Source organism: Durio zibethinus, chromosome 11 (assembly GCF_047325235.1).
Source record: "Durio zibethinus cultivar Kanyao isolate XHJ-2024 chromosome 11, ASM4732523v1, whole genome shotgun sequence".
Taxonomy (NCBI): domain Eukaryota; kingdom Viridiplantae; phylum Streptophyta; class Magnoliopsida; order Malvales; family Malvaceae; genus Durio; species Durio zibethinus.
Window position 1 is genome coordinate 27,463,721 of NC_143172.1, and position 17,129 is coordinate 27,480,849.

The 17,129-nt window shown below is 34.8% G+C and overlaps 2 protein-coding genes across 8 annotated transcripts; both read right to left on the reverse strand.

The window, feature by feature from the left end:
- Window positions 1-233: 233 nt before the first annotated feature.
- Window positions 234-9,666, reverse strand: LOC111289416 (structural maintenance of chromosomes protein 2-1-like). Of its 5 annotated transcripts, none has more exons than XR_002690185.2 (21): window positions 9,396-9,666; window positions 8,934-9,286; window positions 8,091-8,771; window positions 7,752-7,895; window positions 7,357-7,647; window positions 7,078-7,263; window positions 6,840-7,004; window positions 6,658-6,717; window positions 6,358-6,420; window positions 6,075-6,166; window positions 5,746-5,842; window positions 4,373-4,489; window positions 4,034-4,252; window positions 3,449-3,589; window positions 3,216-3,383; window positions 2,954-3,138; window positions 2,721-2,814; window positions 2,555-2,643; window positions 2,172-2,397; window positions 1,409-1,611; window positions 234-816 (listed from the first exon to the last, which is right to left on the reverse strand). XR_002690185.2 is itself a non-coding variant. In XM_022880445.2 (21 exons), the coding sequence occupies exons 3-21, from the start codon at window positions 8,652-8,654 to the stop codon at window positions 697-699; spliced, it is 3,033 nt and encodes a 1,010-aa protein (XP_022736180.2). In that variant the 5' UTR covers window positions 8,655-8,771; window positions 8,934-9,286; window positions 9,396-9,666; the 3' UTR covers window positions 234-696. The 5 variants fall into 5 exon arrangements, 4 of the variants coding, with proteins under 4 accessions (XP_022736180.2, XP_022736179.2, XP_089624785.1 ...); XM_022880445.2 differs by having other exon boundaries at window positions 1,537-1,611; window positions 3,216-3,320; XM_022880444.2 differs by having other exon boundaries at window positions 1,537-1,611.
- A 759-nt stretch (window positions 9,667-10,425) lies between these two features.
- NOA1 (P-loop containing nucleoside triphosphate hydrolases superfamily protein) lies at window positions 10,426-15,380 on the reverse strand. Of its 3 annotated transcripts, none has more exons than XM_022882885.2 (13): window positions 14,905-15,370; window positions 14,498-14,683; window positions 13,876-13,962; window positions 13,646-13,725; window positions 13,395-13,476; window positions 12,996-13,016; window positions 12,557-12,602; window positions 12,284-12,402; window positions 11,975-12,088; window positions 11,790-11,888; window positions 11,598-11,687; window positions 11,170-11,279; window positions 10,426-10,964 (listed from the first exon to the last, which is right to left on the reverse strand). In XM_022882885.2, the coding sequence occupies exons 1-13, from the start codon at window positions 15,319-15,321 to the stop codon at window positions 10,718-10,720; spliced, it is 1,698 nt and encodes a 565-aa protein (XP_022738620.2). In that variant the 5' UTR covers window positions 15,322-15,370; the 3' UTR covers window positions 10,426-10,717. The 3 variants fall into 3 exon arrangements, 2 of the variants coding, with proteins under 2 accessions (XP_022738620.2, XP_022738621.2); XR_016346630.1 differs by having other exon boundaries at window positions 10,826-10,964; window positions 11,546-11,687; window positions 14,905-15,380; XM_022882886.2 differs by lacking the exon at window positions 12,996-13,016 and having other exon boundaries at window positions 14,905-15,371.
- Between the last annotated feature and the right edge of the window lie 1,749 nt (window positions 15,381-17,129).

Consider the following 17,129-nt stretch of genomic DNA (forward strand, 5'->3'; position numbering starts at 1 on the left):
ACACCAAAGACAGCCTATGCTTCCAGAAATTACCGACAACTAATAAGCACTCCTTAAACAGTGTTTTCTCTGACAAAAGAACTGCTTTAATTTTTCAACTTGATAAACTACCATTCCATTTCAACAAGTGAGTTAAATCTACGGTAAGAATGACCACAATGAATTAACTCCCTCCTTTTTCTTTTTCGTGGATATCAGGGATAAGTTCATTGGCAAATAATTAAGTGAAGCAATTTGAACCAGAAACAATTAATACTTGATGATATGCTTACACCCAAGTTCTTAATATTAAGGGCCGGCTGGGAATCGAATAGATTTGATGCAAGCCACCCTTTGCACTTATGGGACGTACACGAGGTTTTAAATCCACAACATACAAGCTTTCAAATCAGACTAGAAGCATCTGGTCTACAAAGCACTAGGTAATTACAGATACTACGAAGAACTGCATCTTAAATATAAGAAACTATGATGGGCAAGAATTTCTAGACCATCTCGAGCACACAAACTCGATAATTTACACAAACAGGGTATGAACCTGCAAACACTATGAGAAAGGGTTCTCGGTTCTTAAAATTTTTATTGTTGGCTTCAGTTGTTGGAATTCAGTGAAGAGTTAACTGCAATGTGCTCACCACAACCATCTGGAAAGTGGTTTCACTTGTTTTTCTATTTGTGGGTGGACATTTCTGGCAATCACCTGCTAGGCTTAGATGCAACAGTCCTCTGGACAGTCGAAACACCATCCACGAATTTTGTCCGGAAAAGAACATTAGCATTATTAAACATGCCCTCTTTCAATGAAACAACGATAAACTGCAAGATGCAAATACAAAATTCAAGATGAGATCAATAGCAAATTAGGCCAGAATAGATGAAAATTGATGTAAGATTAGTATATATTTTTTAACATCTCTATTAAACTTAATGCAAAGTAGGCACAAAATATATACCCAGCGTAACACGCACTGCCGAGCTGTATTGCCATTATGTATAACTCATCACATTTATGTATCCAGTGGTCCCAAATAAAAACCTCTAAGCATCTTTCATCAGACACCCCTACTGATATAGTTTCATAAACAAATAAAAAACTAATGACTGTTGGTTCCTAGATTTATTATGGAGGTCTCTGCAGTCAAGGCAACAGCAGCATCAGGAAAACAGAGTAACTATCAGCCAACACCTTAAAAAATGATTGCCTTCCTCAGAGAAGCTTAGTTATCAATAAAACATACTTTGAAATGATAAATATACAAAGTGTTAATTTAACTTTTCAGAGTTCAATACCAACAGAGCCAACTGCAGATAAATATGAAGGCAACAAATGAGGTGACATGATGTGTTATGCATGGCTAGATAACTATAACATTGTGCTTCCATTGAGGTTTTAAAATTGAATACTTACGGCCTTTGTTATCTGAAACATGCCTGTGATGGTTCCTTGAAAATATTGACATTCTTTTGGTGCAACCTATAATTCCAGAAACTAGAATTTCCAGGAAGGGGAGGGAGAATAACAAAGAATCATCAAACCTGAGAGTGTGGAAAGTGAGCTTTAATCATCCTCCCTATATTCTGAGTGTGGCTTAGATCTAGAGCTGCATCAACCTGTTACAACCAATTCATAACGAAGTTATGCACTTTGACTGTCATTTTGAAAAAAAAATTTACTCAAAACAATAAATGTACAATATAAAAAGGTCAAACAAGAAGTACAGTATCAAAAGAAAACTATGGCCAAAAAAATATTCAAAAGAAAACTATGATCAAAATAAAATATTCAGAAATTACTTTCAAGTCTAGCTTGTCTAAGCTATCTCTCAATATTAGACCGCTATTGCCTTTTTCTTGTTTCATGCTGTTACTACACTATTTGTAACTATCCTATAGCATAATAAACAAGAACCTTCTATGGGCTTGCACAGGGTTAATTATGAAAATGCCACTTAGAAATCTCAGCAAAATCAATTATAAGGAGCAGAAAAAGTATAACTTCTAAACTATGTTAGAAGCAATCAAATTGAAGTACATCAATGGATCCACTTTCATCAAACAAAGAACTTTTCTAGCCAGAAAAGAAAATCAAACAAGGAAAACTATTGGTCTGGGAAGCATGCAAATGGTTGCATGTGCAGTAAGGAAAAGTGGGAAGAAAAAACCAAGCATACCTCATCAAGTATATAAAGTGGAGCAGGCTTAAACAACAGCAGAGCCAAGATTAGAGAAAGTGCAAGCAGAGACCTTTGACCTCCACTCAGTTCAGACAAAGACTGTTTCCAAACACCACCAAATGCCACACGGACCTCAAGACCATCTAAGAAGCTGCAGCCTTCTGGTGGTTCTAGCTTAGCCATGGTTCCCGGCAATAGGGTAGAAAAGATGGACCCAAAGTCACTGAAGTAAAGTGTATTACAAAGGACAAAGCAAAATCAACTTTTTGAAACCTCAAAACCAAAAGACTCATCAGAATTGGAACATAACATCTAAAAAATGAGATTCAAACACAAAATAAAATGCAGAAAAACCAAACATATCAGAAAGTGATGCTTACTTGTTAACTTTGACCCAAGTGACCTTTAGTGTTTCTTTCTTCTTCTCATCTAGCTCTTCAATTGTCTTCTTAATTTTAGATTTGTCATTCTAGCCAGAGAAATTATAGGATAAGGAAGATTCAAATGCAAAAAAAAAAAGAGGTTAAGACAGATTGAGTAGCCAACCTCCACTGTGTTTTTCTTTGACATCAAATCATTATGCTCATCTTCTGCTTTCTCGAACATAGCCATCACTTTCTTGTTCACTCTTTTTTCAAGGCTTCATGAGAGGGGGAGCCCAAAAAATAAAACCCAATCAAATCAAGTAAGCAATCACCTCTCATAATAGTAGAAGATGATTGTTCTTGAGTATATGGATGTGAAAATTTTGCCAACAGAATTTGTTTAACTCTGCATACCTTGATTGTTCAGCTTGAAGCTTTTCAAGTTCTTCCCTTGCTTTATGAGGATCACGGGATACAAAATCATAATCTGTCCCACCTCTGCCAAAAAGTTGCCATTCAGTAGCAATCCAGGCATGCTTCTCGATCAGTTTGTCTACTTTTGTGGAGCAATCTTTCTGCTCTCTTTCCATTTGCTTTACCTAAAAGACAAAATTAAAAGTTGTATTTCACTGCCTGAAGTTATAGGACACCTACAAAGCTAAATGAATAAAATTACCTCATTTTCCAACTTTTTCCTCTCAAGCTTTAAGTCACTAAGTTTATGCTGAAGGTTTTGCTGCTCCTTAAGAATGCTGCTAATTTGGGAATCACACTCCTTCATCTTTATCCGAATAGAATTTAACTCAGATTGCAATTGGTCACGATTTTTTTTTAGGGAATCAACCTGCAAACAGTACGAGGAAATGAATTTTATAACAGAGTTAAACAAGACAGGAGATCTGCCTATACCTTGGCCACTTGTTCTTGTACTTCCAAACTGAGATTGTTAATTTGCATTCTCAAAGAAGCCAATTGACTTTCTAAAGATGATTGTTCTTGTATGACTGCTTCCCGTTCCATAACAAATCTCTCTCTTTCATTTTCATGCCCCTAAAAATATGCAATAGCAAGTTCCAAGATAAACTTATTCTACATCTGTAAAGAAAAGTAAACCAAAAACTTGAAGCATTAGAGAGGAATGACATTTATCAATCACAAAAAGGTCACTTAGGGGAACTTTGGACCTTCAAAATCCACACAACCACACACCCACACACCCACCCACCCCCCCCCCCACCGCCAAAGAAAAGGGGATTTTAGGTACTAGAAATAAGTGGTTGTTGGAAATTGAGAAAAGAAAGATTGGTAGTGTCAATAACTGCAACCACATCAAAAAAATCCAAAAATATGGACAAACACAAATTCACCATAACCTCTTTCTATCTCACATATGAAGCTAAAACATAGCAACGTTGCATAATAAGTTCAAATAACATAACTCTTTGTTTCTTCAAAATTGTTACAGGCACAACCAAAAAAAATATCAGAATTTACCTTGAGATCCTTTGAAGTTGACTGCATTTGAGCTTTTGTAGCCTTAATCTTTCTCTCCAAGTCTTTAAGTCTGCCCTCTCTATTATTATCATGATCCCTAATTGATTTCTCAAGTTCCAAAACTGTACTAACATGCTTTTCACACAAAATCTGCTTTTCTTTAACAGCTGATTTTGCTTGTTCAAGTTCTTGCTCAATGCTCTTTACCATTTCTGCAAGCTAGTTGCATCCAAAAATACGAAAAATGAGAAATTAAACAAAAAATTTCCAGTGCCCAGAGGCAGCATGATGACTTAAATGAGTTAAACTGATTGGTTGAATACAAAATAAATAAAAAACCTTATGATGTTCATTTTTCTCTGCCCTGTTCTGAAATAAGGAAAGGTCATGCATTTTAAGTTCTAACTGTGATTTAAGGTCCATGAACTTTTTCTGAAGAGGCAGAAGGTCTGCAATCTACAAGAACAGAAAAATGAAGATAATAAAAAATTGAATACAGTGGAAAGTTGATTTATTGCATTCACCTAAAAGCCTCCAAGATAGGAACAGGCACTTAAGTAGCAAATATATGGGATCAAGTAGAAAACAGATAGTAATAGAAAAATATGTTTTTGAAAAATAGGAATAATTCAAGTATTGTACCCTTTGCATCAATTACTCAACCAAAGATCCAATAAGATAATAAAGCTACCAAAATATTGCATATGCACTGGGAAATTCAAAACTTACTACCTGTGCAGTTAATGACATTGCAACAATATTTCCAAGAATGGATTAAAACAAAGACAAAAGCTACTCAGTTTAAAATTAATAAGGCATTAACTCAACAAAACTGCATAAAAATCCATGAAAATGTGAAATTCAAATTTTGACACTGACTTCGTGATTCAGATGATCCATAAAAGAAAGAGTACAAAGTAGGAATTTTCTTTGTTTCCAGGAAACCAAAAAGAAAAGGATAAAGAAGGTGATATAAGACGAAGAAAAGATTGTAGAATGGTTATTTCATATTAGCAAATATCACTTTCCATTCAAATTCTGATACAAAGTCTTTTTAACAAGCTATTTTGTACACATCACTAGGGAGCATTAAATGGAGAAATATTCTTTAACAAGGGTCAATTAATGATGTTTAAAATATAAGCTGTTTGCTAAAGAACAATTACTGTCAAAATTTGCATAGAAGTCATATATGCTGAAGTGAAATATTGTTTCATACAATTCTTTATCTACAAAAGTTGTTATATGAAGATATCACAAAAAAGCCATTTGATAGGATGACAAAAAGAGTTTATAAAACAGATTTCCTGTTTGGAGGATTGGATTAGATAATTTTAGTTCATGTATAACTAGTAAATATCTAGCATGTATCACATATACATTTATATCTTACAGAATGTAAACCAACTATTTTTATCTTAGATTCAATCAAATAATTGAATTATTCATCAACTGGCTATTCACAAAATAATGCAAAATGAAAAATGAATTATTTTCTTATTAAAATTAAAATCAGATTTAACTAAGAAAGAAGTTACTATATCCATACATCAAGAACAATTTAGATAACTCATAAATGGAACTGACAGACACATAAAAGCACCATTAATGTACCCAATAAACAATATATATATTTCATTCAAATGGCAAAATTTTCTCATTTAGCCCTTACATTCATATTCGGGAAAGAGAAGAGGCTGCTAGAGAATTACCTTCACTTCAATTTCAGATAACCTCTTCTGATGTTCTGCAAGTTTTGATTCAGCCTCTGCCAAGTCATGAAGCTGCCTTAGCACATCACCACCACCCCTGGTGATAAAGTTATCAATTTTCAAACATCTCTAAAAAACAACTTGGAAACAATTTGGTTGAGAAAGATAGAAGTTATAAGGAGAAAAATAATCACTTTGTCAAATTTAATTGCTCCTCTCCAAAAACAAAATAAAACCTCAAGTTCCAAGAAGAAGAGGGAAGAAAGGATAAAACATATACATTCTATGAGAACCAACAGCCGTGTAATGCTAATGGCCTAGTGATTTACCTGCGGCTTCCACCAGTCAAAAGACCACTAGGTTGAAATATATCACCTTCAAGGGTGACACTATGAGTGCAAATTTCCCGATTAAAAGCAACCTACAAAACATTTGTTGAGTTGAACGATTAGAAACAACAAATGAATATACAGTACATGCAGTTTGGAGGTGACATGGGATAAAGGCAAATTTTTTACATGAGCTGTGGCCAAAACAAGAACAAAAGAAGAGAATAGTGAAGTGTTTCACATTGTTCAAAGAACACAGCTGAATAGATTCAGATGAACATACCTCCTTTGCAGCATCAGTAGTTTTACAAACAAAAGTAGCACCAAATACATATTCCATAGCACTCTGCAATATCATTCCAAACTTTTAGAAACAGACACCATCAAAAAAATAAATAAAAATTACCAATATTTGCTTTCGACTGCCTAATAAGGTTAAATGTATATAGCTCAATTCATCTAATTTCTATTACTTTAAGCAGTAAGCACCACAAACAAAGAGAAAAAAGGCATACACCCGAAATTGTCAATAGGCATCATGCAGCGAGGTTTGAGATAATAAAATAGCTTCATGAAAGCATACCTCCAATTCCTTATCATAACCAACCAAAGAAAGTGCCAGCTTTGCATTCTCCTTGCCAACCTACAAATATAATGATGAAATCAAGCACAGAAAGGGACAGAGATTCAACAACAATAACAACAACAACAATAATAATAATAATAGATTTTAAAAAATAAATGAAGGCAAAAGCAACAACTAACCAATCTAATAGCAGCCTGCTGAACCCTAGGGGGAACAGTATTAGGTTGAATTTTGTTTAAAGGTATAATTGTTACTCTTCTTCGTAGATCACCATTCTGAAGCAGTTGTTTTCCAGTATTTTCACTGTCGACAACCACATTAAATAACTTTCCACCTGCAGTAACCTACAAATTGATTAAAGGGTTACCATATAATTTGATGGAAGGCTACAAATAATATCATTTACACATTGCCAACCTCTAAGGCTGTCATTGTTGAGCTATCCTTCACTTTTATTAGTTTTGCAACCACTCCTTTCACCTTTGACCGATCAAAATTTTTCACAGGATCACAATAAGTGAACTGAACATTTGCTATCTGTGCTAAAAGATCCCGTACTCCATCTTTCAACTTCTGGATAAGCTCCAACTCAGATGCACGGTCCTAGAAAAGTTTTTCAGTTAAAAATGATTTAGCCAAAAGAAAATCCATACAGTCCACACTGGACAAGAAACATAGGAGGGAGAGCACTGGAACCTTTTGCAATGCTTCCATCTGGCCTTCTTTGCATGGAAGGGATTCCAACTCAATTTTAACTTTTTCCACACCTTTTGTCCTAGAATTAAGCTCATTCTCCACATCAACAGCCTCTACACGCTTTGACATTAATTGACGTGTTTTTTCTCCCAGCTCCTTTTCGCAATGGCTAATTTTTGTTTTCAGCTGTTTCAATTCTGTTTCAGCAGCTCCAACAGCAACTTTGGCATCACCTAGTTGATCCTCTAGGCATTTCTCTTCATTGTCACTGCTCTTGCCAGCTAGGACAGCCTGCCATGTTAATCACAGAAACTTCCTCAAAACACTTGGTTTACAAATGAATGCAAGAAATAAAATGTTTATGATTAACAAAAATTGCACATGCAGATCTTTACCTGGTGTTCCCTTTCATGTTCTTCCAAACTCTTAGAAAGATCCTCAACTCTCTTCTTCAGGTCAGCTGCTCCTTCTTCAGATTTTTGCACTGCAATGGCCTTATCTTCTATAGACTGCCTCAAATCTTCAATATTGTGAATGATCTGGAACATCAAATGTGAAATCCAAATCTTTTACATGAAAACTGAAAATAGGGAGAGCAAAACACTAGAAAGCAGAGGAGGATAAAGATGAAACAAATTGAACAGAAGATAAACAGATTTTCTCTATGTTACATAAATAAAATGCTTGAGCTGATTCTAAAGAAACGGCAAAGCTTGGGGCCATAAATCAATAACCTTTTCTGCATTCTCTTTCTCACCCTTGAGAGTATCCTCTTTACTATTCAGCACAGACGCTTCCTGCACAAGATTTTTAGATAGTGAATCTACTTCATCTGACAAGGTTTTAACTTCCCCACCCATAGTAGCTTCCTTTTCAGCAGTCAACTTCAATACATTTGCCTCCATATCCTGAATTTCCACCCTCGTCCTTTCAGCATCATTATCAATTTCGGTAATCTTTGCCTTTACTCTTTCCACTTCACCAACCGCACTATCCCTAATCCTCTCTGCTTGAACATACTCATAAGCAACACAAAACCTTTTAAGTCTATCCAGCTCAGCATTCCCATTAGCCCATTGCATATATTGGGTTCGTTCTTTTCTTAACTTCTCCAAAGCAGGCAGTATTTCCTGATGAAGGAGCTTATTTATCTCATCTACCTTACTCTGTTTCTTCTCGAGCGTTTTCAATGCAAACTGTTTCTTTGTTTCGTACATTCTTGTCCCAGCAGCCTCTTCAAGCATAGATAAAATCTCGGGAGGTTTCATATTTAAAACCTTGGTGATCCGACCTTGCATTATGAGAAAATGTGGATTATTAACATTAAGTTGAACCGAATGGAAAAGGTTCTGTACTTGACTCGGCTGCGCGAGTTTTCCATTAATCAAATATTTGTTCCTTCCACCAACCACAATCTGCAGAGGTTTCATATACATTTTCAATTTAGAAAGATATAGTTCCAAGAAAGCATACAAATTAAAACTAAAGAAATGTTACACTTTGAAAGAATAATTCAAATTGAAAGAGAATCATAACTGAGATAAAGGAAACCAAAAAGACAATTACTTATCACCCACTTGTCGAGTTACAGTAATCTATGAGTGATCCTCATAACCGAGTGGACTCCGGGATCTATCCGAGTTATCGAAGATAATGGACACGGTGGCCTTGGTAATTCCGGCTTGGCCTTGCTTGTAAACGAGCTCTTGAAGATTGGCAGCGCGAACTTGCTGCAAATTGGTGATTCCTAAAACAAAGCAAATCGAGTCCAAAATGTTCGATTTGCCCGACCCGTTTAAACCCGTTATGGCATTGAAGAAGGGATCGAAACCAGGGACGACCGTTCTGGTAGCGTAGGATTTGAACCCTTCCAAACATATTTCCTTGATGTACATTGCGTCTTAACAGCACAACTCAAAGATGGAAAACCCTAGAATGTGACAGAACGAACCTTACGGAATCAGAGAAAATCCTAGGAATGGAGAGAAATCACATTAAATTATGGCGAAAACAACTGTAAAGAGTGCAATTAGCTTTACCTTGGTTGCCAAATAGAATTTGCTTTTCGGAGTTCTTGAGTCGTTGAGCAGGAGATCGAAAGCTATCAATTTAGAGGGAAAAGCGAGTAAGTGAGTTAAAACGAAGGTTTTCTGAGTTTGGAACCGCCATCTCGGAGAACAGGAACGGTGTCGGAGATCGAAACCGTGGAGGGAGAAATGTAAGAATTTCAGAGGTTTTGAGGTTTTTTTGAAATTCTGAAAATTTGAGCGTTTGAGATACGCTACTGTTTGGCGGTGAAGAGAAAAAAAAATCCCAAGAGCGGGAATGGATGTGCGAAGTGTTTTCGAAGGAAAAATTGCGGACTAGGGGGAGATCATGGGCCGCTTAGTCAATACTTCGACCTCAAACAATGGCCCAGCTAGAAGCCCTAAACGCTGAGTCTGCCTAGTTATTATTAGGTTTTGGTTCCGAGTAATGCTAACCAAGTGACACACTGGGGCCATGGGTCATGTAAAGAGGCTGAACCCATCCCCCTTCACCATGTATGGCCAACGAACTCCTCGCTTAGTCCGTTCGTTTCCCTCTTTACAATTTACTTGTTATTATAATACAACCCATTCAATCATTGATAAATTACACTCTACTTTCCTTATTTTTTGAAAATTTTCATTCATTTATATAATTTTTTTTGTACAAGAAAGTCCAAATAGACAATTGAGTTGCAAAGTTAATATTTGAATTTCTAACTTACTAAATATCATCTTTTAAAAATAGTTGTATGAATAAATTAAATAGATATTATTAATATCGTACATAATATGTGTTAGATGAGCCAAATTGTTTTACAAAATGGTTTTTTTTTAGGCAATTAAAATAAGTAAAACATTCAATTTTTTTTGTTAAGATAATTATGAAAACCTAAAAGGCAAAAGCATTGTTACAACTTGTAAAATCATAAAATTTAGCATTTCCACAAAATCTTAAATCTTACTTCTAATATGCTTGGTTGAAATGTTGATGGTTTTGCAAGAGAATAGCTTAAACTTTAAAAAGATGTGCAGAACTTAAGGAGAAATGCTTGTTTGCCTATATCAGAGAAAACAGAGTTAAAGAGTAGAACAGTTTTTGCAAAGAAAAATGTTCTACTTACTCATATTAACCCCAAATTTACTGCCAGTCTCCAACCTTCTGTCGCATCTTCTACAAACAAAATTTCTGGAACAAGCTCACCACCTGTCACTTCTACACTTCAACTGTCCAAATTCTCAGTTTTTCTTCACTATGGGTGTACAGCGTGTACCTTTCTTAACTTTACAACCATGCAAAAAAATGGAACACGGTATCAAGAAACAATATGCCCTCAAAAGTACCACTTCGGTCTTATTTCTTCTTCCTTCTCTGTTAACTCACGATATTGGTACCATTCTGCTCCAGCCTTGCCGACGGGTATTGAAGGCCGAACAAAAATCTCAACTGGCCTGGGTACATGTACGGCCAAATGCAATTCTTTGATGGTTTCTACCAAATTATCAGAAATTCCAAGAGACTTGCGTCTCGCTTCAATGGTGATCCAACCCAGGCCTGAAATAGCCACATCACTAGCAGGTCTGTCCAAGCAAGAAATTTGAGACATTTCAAATAAACAGCGGTAGCATTTATTTTCCAAAAGTAAATTAAAACAAGGATTCTGAAAGAGGTGAAAATCAACAATAATTCCTTGTAGGCATAACAAAAACACAAAAAGTTTTTAACAGCATCTCAATTCGATATGCCAAAAGCACTATAACCATGAAATATAAACTAGAATTGCACCTTTCTGCGTCCTCGAAGTTTAATTGCAATCGCTGCACTGTCTCCAGTCCTCTCCATTCATCTGCTCTGTCTTTTCCAGTTGGTGGTGTCAACAGAACTCCAAGTTCTTTCTGCAGCAATTGGGTAAATCATCCACTTATAACAGTAACAGATGCCTCATAAAAAGTTGTTCAGATGAAACTTTATTGGATTGATGCCTCAGATAAAACTAATTAGCCTTCAAGTTCAAGATGGCCATTTTCATGTTACAGCTTACGAGAGAATTTGCAACTCCAATTAGTGTTCAAACACTTAATGCAGTTATCTAAGGAAAAAAAAATGATTACCACAAACTATCTTGTAACAGTAGCATATTTGGTTTAAGTGGAAAGTGTACCACAGGGAAGCAGTAGGCATAACTCATGATTGGTAAGCCTTGTCTTGATTACCTTGTAAAATTCATCTGCTTCGTCAGTGGGTACAGCATGAATCTGCAACTTCTTTGGCCCATAAAATGTCAAACATGTCTCTGGGAGAACCTAAAAGCATCAAGAATTAACATTTTTTAGATTTAGAATAAAATGCAGATCAATCACAATGAATCTCACAACTGAATACGCATGAAACTAAATGATCGGGACCTTCAAGATATCAATTCTGACAAGACCACCCCAAAATATTGAGAATCCATTTAAGCCATTCGCGTTGAATTTCCCTGCCATCCCATTTTTGGAGGCACTCTGCAATCCTTGGGGAACATAGTAAGAAGAAAGCATATATTGAATTTAACAGCTTAAGCTTCAAGGAGTTTTCAAATGAAACATACAGGGAATGATTGACCTATGAGCCGACTTTGAGGAGCAAGCACAGGTAAATCTTCTGAGTGAACTACTGCAGCTTGCCTATGGTGAAGATGAACCCCTGGTGTATCATACAATTTCTGCATGAAGATATTACCGTGAAAGATTGGTTGGTATTATAAAAACTAATTGGAAAGTACTGCAAAAACTAATTTTATCTGGTTTAGAACTAATCAAGTGAATAACTAACAGCCTGAATAAATTCGTGAAAAAAAATGCAAACATGGTGCCAAGAAGATAGGATAAAATCCAGGCAATGAACTAATTATGCATACCCCTCCTCCAAGGAAAGCATTAATCTGAATTGGACCCAAGGTAGTTCCAGGAACAGCCGATTGTATTGGTTTGTACTTTTGCGCTGCTGCAGCTGCAGGATCCCTTTGTGCCATCATTTCTGGTGTTTCATGGACCAAATGGTATGACATTTTAGTACTCCATTATTGTATATGAAAACTTGATAAAGCACTTAAATTATCACATAAGATTGAGGAAAAAAGGGACTGGTACAAATTCACATTGACAACTCAAGATAAATTATATGGACTTACTTAGTAAAGAACTTATGAATGCAGATTTTCCCACATTTGCTGATCCCTGTAAGAAAGATCAAATGAAAATAAATACCCACTTAAAACGAATACAATTTAAAATTTGACCAAATCAAAGCAAACGACAACTAACTCTTTGATTGAAACAAATAAAGGACCTTAGACCAGACAAATGAAAAGCAAATCAAAGATATTATTTCATTTTGCCCTGGACACGTGTACTTGCAGCAGAGTACATGCATGACAGCTAAGAGTGGTTAGGGATCCATTTTGCAATTATGATCAATGCAATAAAGAAACAAGCAATGAGAAGAAAACATGGGATGAGATGATATAAAGGAAGAAGGATTTTTGACAAGGTAATTTTAGCGAACTAAAGAAATTTTTTGGACCCCACTCTGGACATCTACAATAAGCTTCCAGTTCAGGACTTACTAACCAGAATGTATACATCCCGCCCCTGCATCAAAGGAGTCAAAGTAAAGAAGTTAAGCTAAGGAAATATAAAGTAAACCGGATAATAAAAAGGGTAAGCGTATTTCTATGGTTAAAAGTTCAGATAAAAGTCCTCAGAACATTTACTGAGTAGAAGCTAATGAAGTTCTGTAGGCCTATTGCTTCCACTAATGACACTCATGCAGAGGAACCACTTTATAAACCAAATGCTGATAAAAAAACTTCAGGACTTAATCACAGGTACACATTAACATTTATTTCATATTTGGTTCACAAGGATCCAAATTTGAACACATTTTCTTACGCATTTAATTTGAAGCACAACATATCAGCAAACAGTCGCAAATCTTATTGATGAGAAATGTATGGACAAGTAGCTAACCTTCTTCTCCTTTTGGATTTCTGATGCAACTCCAGCAATCCCTACTAAAGACTTTGAGCTAGTAAGGTGCACACTCAAGACACTACAAAGCAGAGCTCATTGTATCAGAAACATGCTAACCCAAGCTTTCAAGTAAGATTATAGGAATCAAATATTGAAACGAGTGAAATCTCAATTAAGCCTTAACTTAAGTGGATCCAACATTATCAATTATATTTTCTATAACATTTTCCAGTGAAATCACATCTTACTTGAGCTTCTTCCTTGTAGTGGCCTCCACAACCCAATCGCCCACACAATTAAAATTAGTCCCTTTTGGAAGGAGATCAATCTGAGAGACAAAAGCAAAAACATTACAATCAGCTTTATGGCGATAGCATATGTCAAAATATTATAAATCTTACAACAGCCTACAGCTTTATTGCAATAGCATATGTCATATTATTATAAATCTTACAACATCCTAAGTGCAGATTATTACCTTGGTCACAACTAGTATTATAGGATTTGCACCAGTAAGATCACGCACACGTGATAAAAAGCTGCCATTGAAGTCCACAATATCAACCTAGAAGTAATTGGCCAAAAGGAGTCAGAAAAACATCCTGATCCCTTTGTGGGACACTGAAATTATCAATAAGTTCAGAACATAATTGAATCCTTGTGAAAGAAAGACAGGCTTGGACTAGGATGATAATGATATGTCAAGATAGTCTAGAATACTAAGTTGAACTTCTTGACATATCATTATCATCGTAAGCATTTCACTCTGCTACTTTTTGATCATGTCAAATGAGTGGACTAGGAAAGACAATTCTAAACAAAACTAACTACGACATAATCAAATTAAAAACTCTCATTAAAAAACAAAAGGTATTTTGGAGTGCATACTAGTTTGACAGTGTTTTTCAATACATAATAGGCAAAATTTTCACTTTTAGGCACCTAACTTTTAAACTTTGATAAATGGGAGGTACCTACCTTACACATGCTACTTCCTCACAACTAATAACAAAATGGTATTTTTCATGCATTTATCATACTTTGATTAACACCATAGGATTTATATCACCAAAATCCACAAGTAAATGATAACCGCTCACCAATTTAACAATCAAAGCCTTCTCATGGCGCAAGTGAGAGAGCTTTTCACGAAGCTCATCAGCCGAAACAAACTGCTTTCCCCCATGATAACCTCCATTCCCACCAACAGCAGTTATCATATGCCCATGAGATAAAAGCCTACATCTCCCACAAAGAATCGTTCTTAGCTGGTGGTGTTTCTTCTTCTGCAATCATTACCCAGTATCAAATTAGCTATCTAATTTGACCACAAACTTTAACTTAATCAACCAAGCTCCATCCAGCAAAAAAAAAGTTCAATCAGTTTTCCAACTTGTTGCTTCCTCAAAATTTGCTAACACTATTAAACTAAAACAAAGAGCATTTGATCATTCACCAAAAAAAATAATAATAATAATTTTAATTTGTCAAAGTTGAAGTTCAATACCAATTCATAAGTATCAGTATCCACATAACCTGGAGCATCCATCTCCAATGTCTGCAATGGAGCTCCACAACCATAACAACTCGCCACCGCCGTATTAACCTTCAAAACCTTCTTCGTCTTCTTCTTACTTTTCTTTATCTCATTTATCACAAGCTTAGCAGCCTCGTCAACTTGTTGCCTTTCGAGGAATCGGTCTCCCCGGGTCGGAGCAGCCGCACCGGTTCCTTCGGGCTCAGAAGAAAGCAATTGAGGTTCCGAGAGTGGCATTTGGGTTTGGGCCTGTGACTGAGTGGATTTGCAAGAAACGGGAGTGGGTTTTCTGTAAATATTGAGGGATGTATAGTTGAAGTTAGGGAGATTGTGGTGGCTTGGAAGAGATAGAGGGGAGAGAAATGAGGAAAGGGTTTTGAGCGCCATTAGCGAACTGTGAAATGAAACCAGAATGGAGGGGTTTTAGTTTGGGAAGATATTATTAAAAGATGACGATGGTGGCAGTATTTGGTGTATACTTGTGTACTGTAACTTTGATGACTTCATAGATCAAGAACCGTTAAATTTCACGCGACATCTAAAGGTGAAGCCCAAGCCCAATGCAATTTACCGGACTAGGCCCTATAGCAGAACCTTTTGGCAAATAAGTACTGTATTTTATTTTATTTTATTTTATTTTTTATAAAACTAGGAATTATGGTTTCAATTTATAATAATTTTTTAAAATAGATTAAAATTAAAATAAAAAAATGAAGTTAAGACATACATGTTAAACAATATCTTAAAAATCTTGATAACTAAAGAATAAAAGATTCTCAAATCCTAAACAAAATAACATATTTATAATAAAACCATAAAAGACTAACCAATAAAATATCAACTCTAGTAAATAAAATAATCACGGTAAAAATATAAATTTTGGTTTAATCCCTTTTTAATATATATATATATATATATATATATTTTTTTTTTTTTTTTGGTTTTTGGTTTCATTTGAAATCATTAGGTTAATGAAAAGGGTAGCTTTGAAATGCCATGCTGCCAATTGTTTGGAAGGCAAGTTGATTGACCTTTTTATTTTATTTTTGGTAAGCATGAATTGTGTTAATGACGTATCAATATATTTATGTGGACTGTGTTAAATTTAAAGCATTTAAACATTTAGTTCAATGATGATTGGTGCGTATATTTCGGTTTAAACTTAAAAAATTATGATAAAGGAAATGGCTATAATAAAATCAAATGCCAGCTCACAAGAAAAATGTAGTAGCCAAAATTAGATAATAATGAAATAAAAACAAAAAATAGACCAAGTTTGTAGAACGAACTCTCGTGCTGCTCTAATACCCTTTTCAAGTTTAAAATGCGTCCTCAGCCCTCACGCACCTCAATAAGAAAAACCCAAAAATCGTGAATTGTGAAAACAAATATCAGAATTTGTTTTGTTTTGAATGAAACAACCCACAAAGCTGATTCCTTTTTCCTTTTTTATCTACAATGAAGAGAACGAAGCTCCGCATCTTATCAGAAATAGGGCATCAATGCTCGAACTTACTGAGTTTCGTTAGGATAAATTTCAAATCTAATTTTATCAATTATTAAATTGAATTTTAGTTCAATTTGGTTTATTGAATAAATTAAATTTAAATATCTTAATATTTCATTTGAATAATTAACAAATTTAATTAAAATTTTTAAATTTAATATATTTATATTAATTTAATTAAAAATTTATTATTTTCTTTTTATATCCGATTGAATTTAATTTCGTATATATAATCGAATGTGAAATTAAATATAAGAATCAAAGTCATCTTATTAAACAAATTTAATTAAATTAATTTAAATAATTTGATTTTCATCTTAAATTACATAAAAATTTAAAAATTAAAATTTAATCATATTCGATCGAACAATTAATTTCTAAGTCAAACTCGAATTTTTCGCGATATTAACTAAATTAGACTGATTGTACCTCTGATCAGAAATGTTGTTTTTTACAAATTATTGGAAATAAATTTCAAGTTATCATGAAAAATAGAATATTAAATCTACTACTAACTAGAAATTAATCAATAATCATCCTATATTATACATCTGCAGCAACTGAATAAAAGTTTTAAGAACTCCACACACCCGAAATTCGAGATCGATCCTTTCTTTGATTGCCGCCTCAGAGATTTCATGGCCGTTTCTGTAAGGAAACTCTCCAGCACATCTCCCTTGTACGTTAA

Bases quoted from the DNA above. Each gene is read 5' to 3' on its own strand.
- LOC111289416 (XM_022880444.2), bottom strand. From the start codon at position 8,654: ATGCAAGGTCGGATCACCAAGGTTTTAAATATGAAACCTCCCGAGATT. The intron at 4,490-5,745 runs GTAATTCTCTAG...CTGTTCTTGTAG, and splicing joins TATCTGAAATTGAAGTGAAG to ATTGCAGACCTTCTGCCTCT. The intron at 817-1,536 runs GTTTGATGATTC...TGCATCTTGCAG, and splicing joins CTCACTTTCCACACTCTCAG to TTTATCGTTGTTTCATTGAA.
- NOA1 (XM_022882885.2), bottom strand. From the start codon at position 15,321: ATGGCGCTCAAAACCCTTTCCTCATTTCTCTCCCCTCTATCTCTTCCA. The intron at 13,477-13,645 runs GTAAGATGTGAT...TCTGCTTTGTAG, and splicing joins ACTACAAGGAAGAAGCTCAA to TGTCTTGAGTGTGCACCTTA. The intron at 12,603-12,995 runs GTTAGTAAGTCC...TCTTTCTTACAG, and splicing joins GGCGGGATGTATACATTCTG to GGATCAGCAAATGTGGGAAA.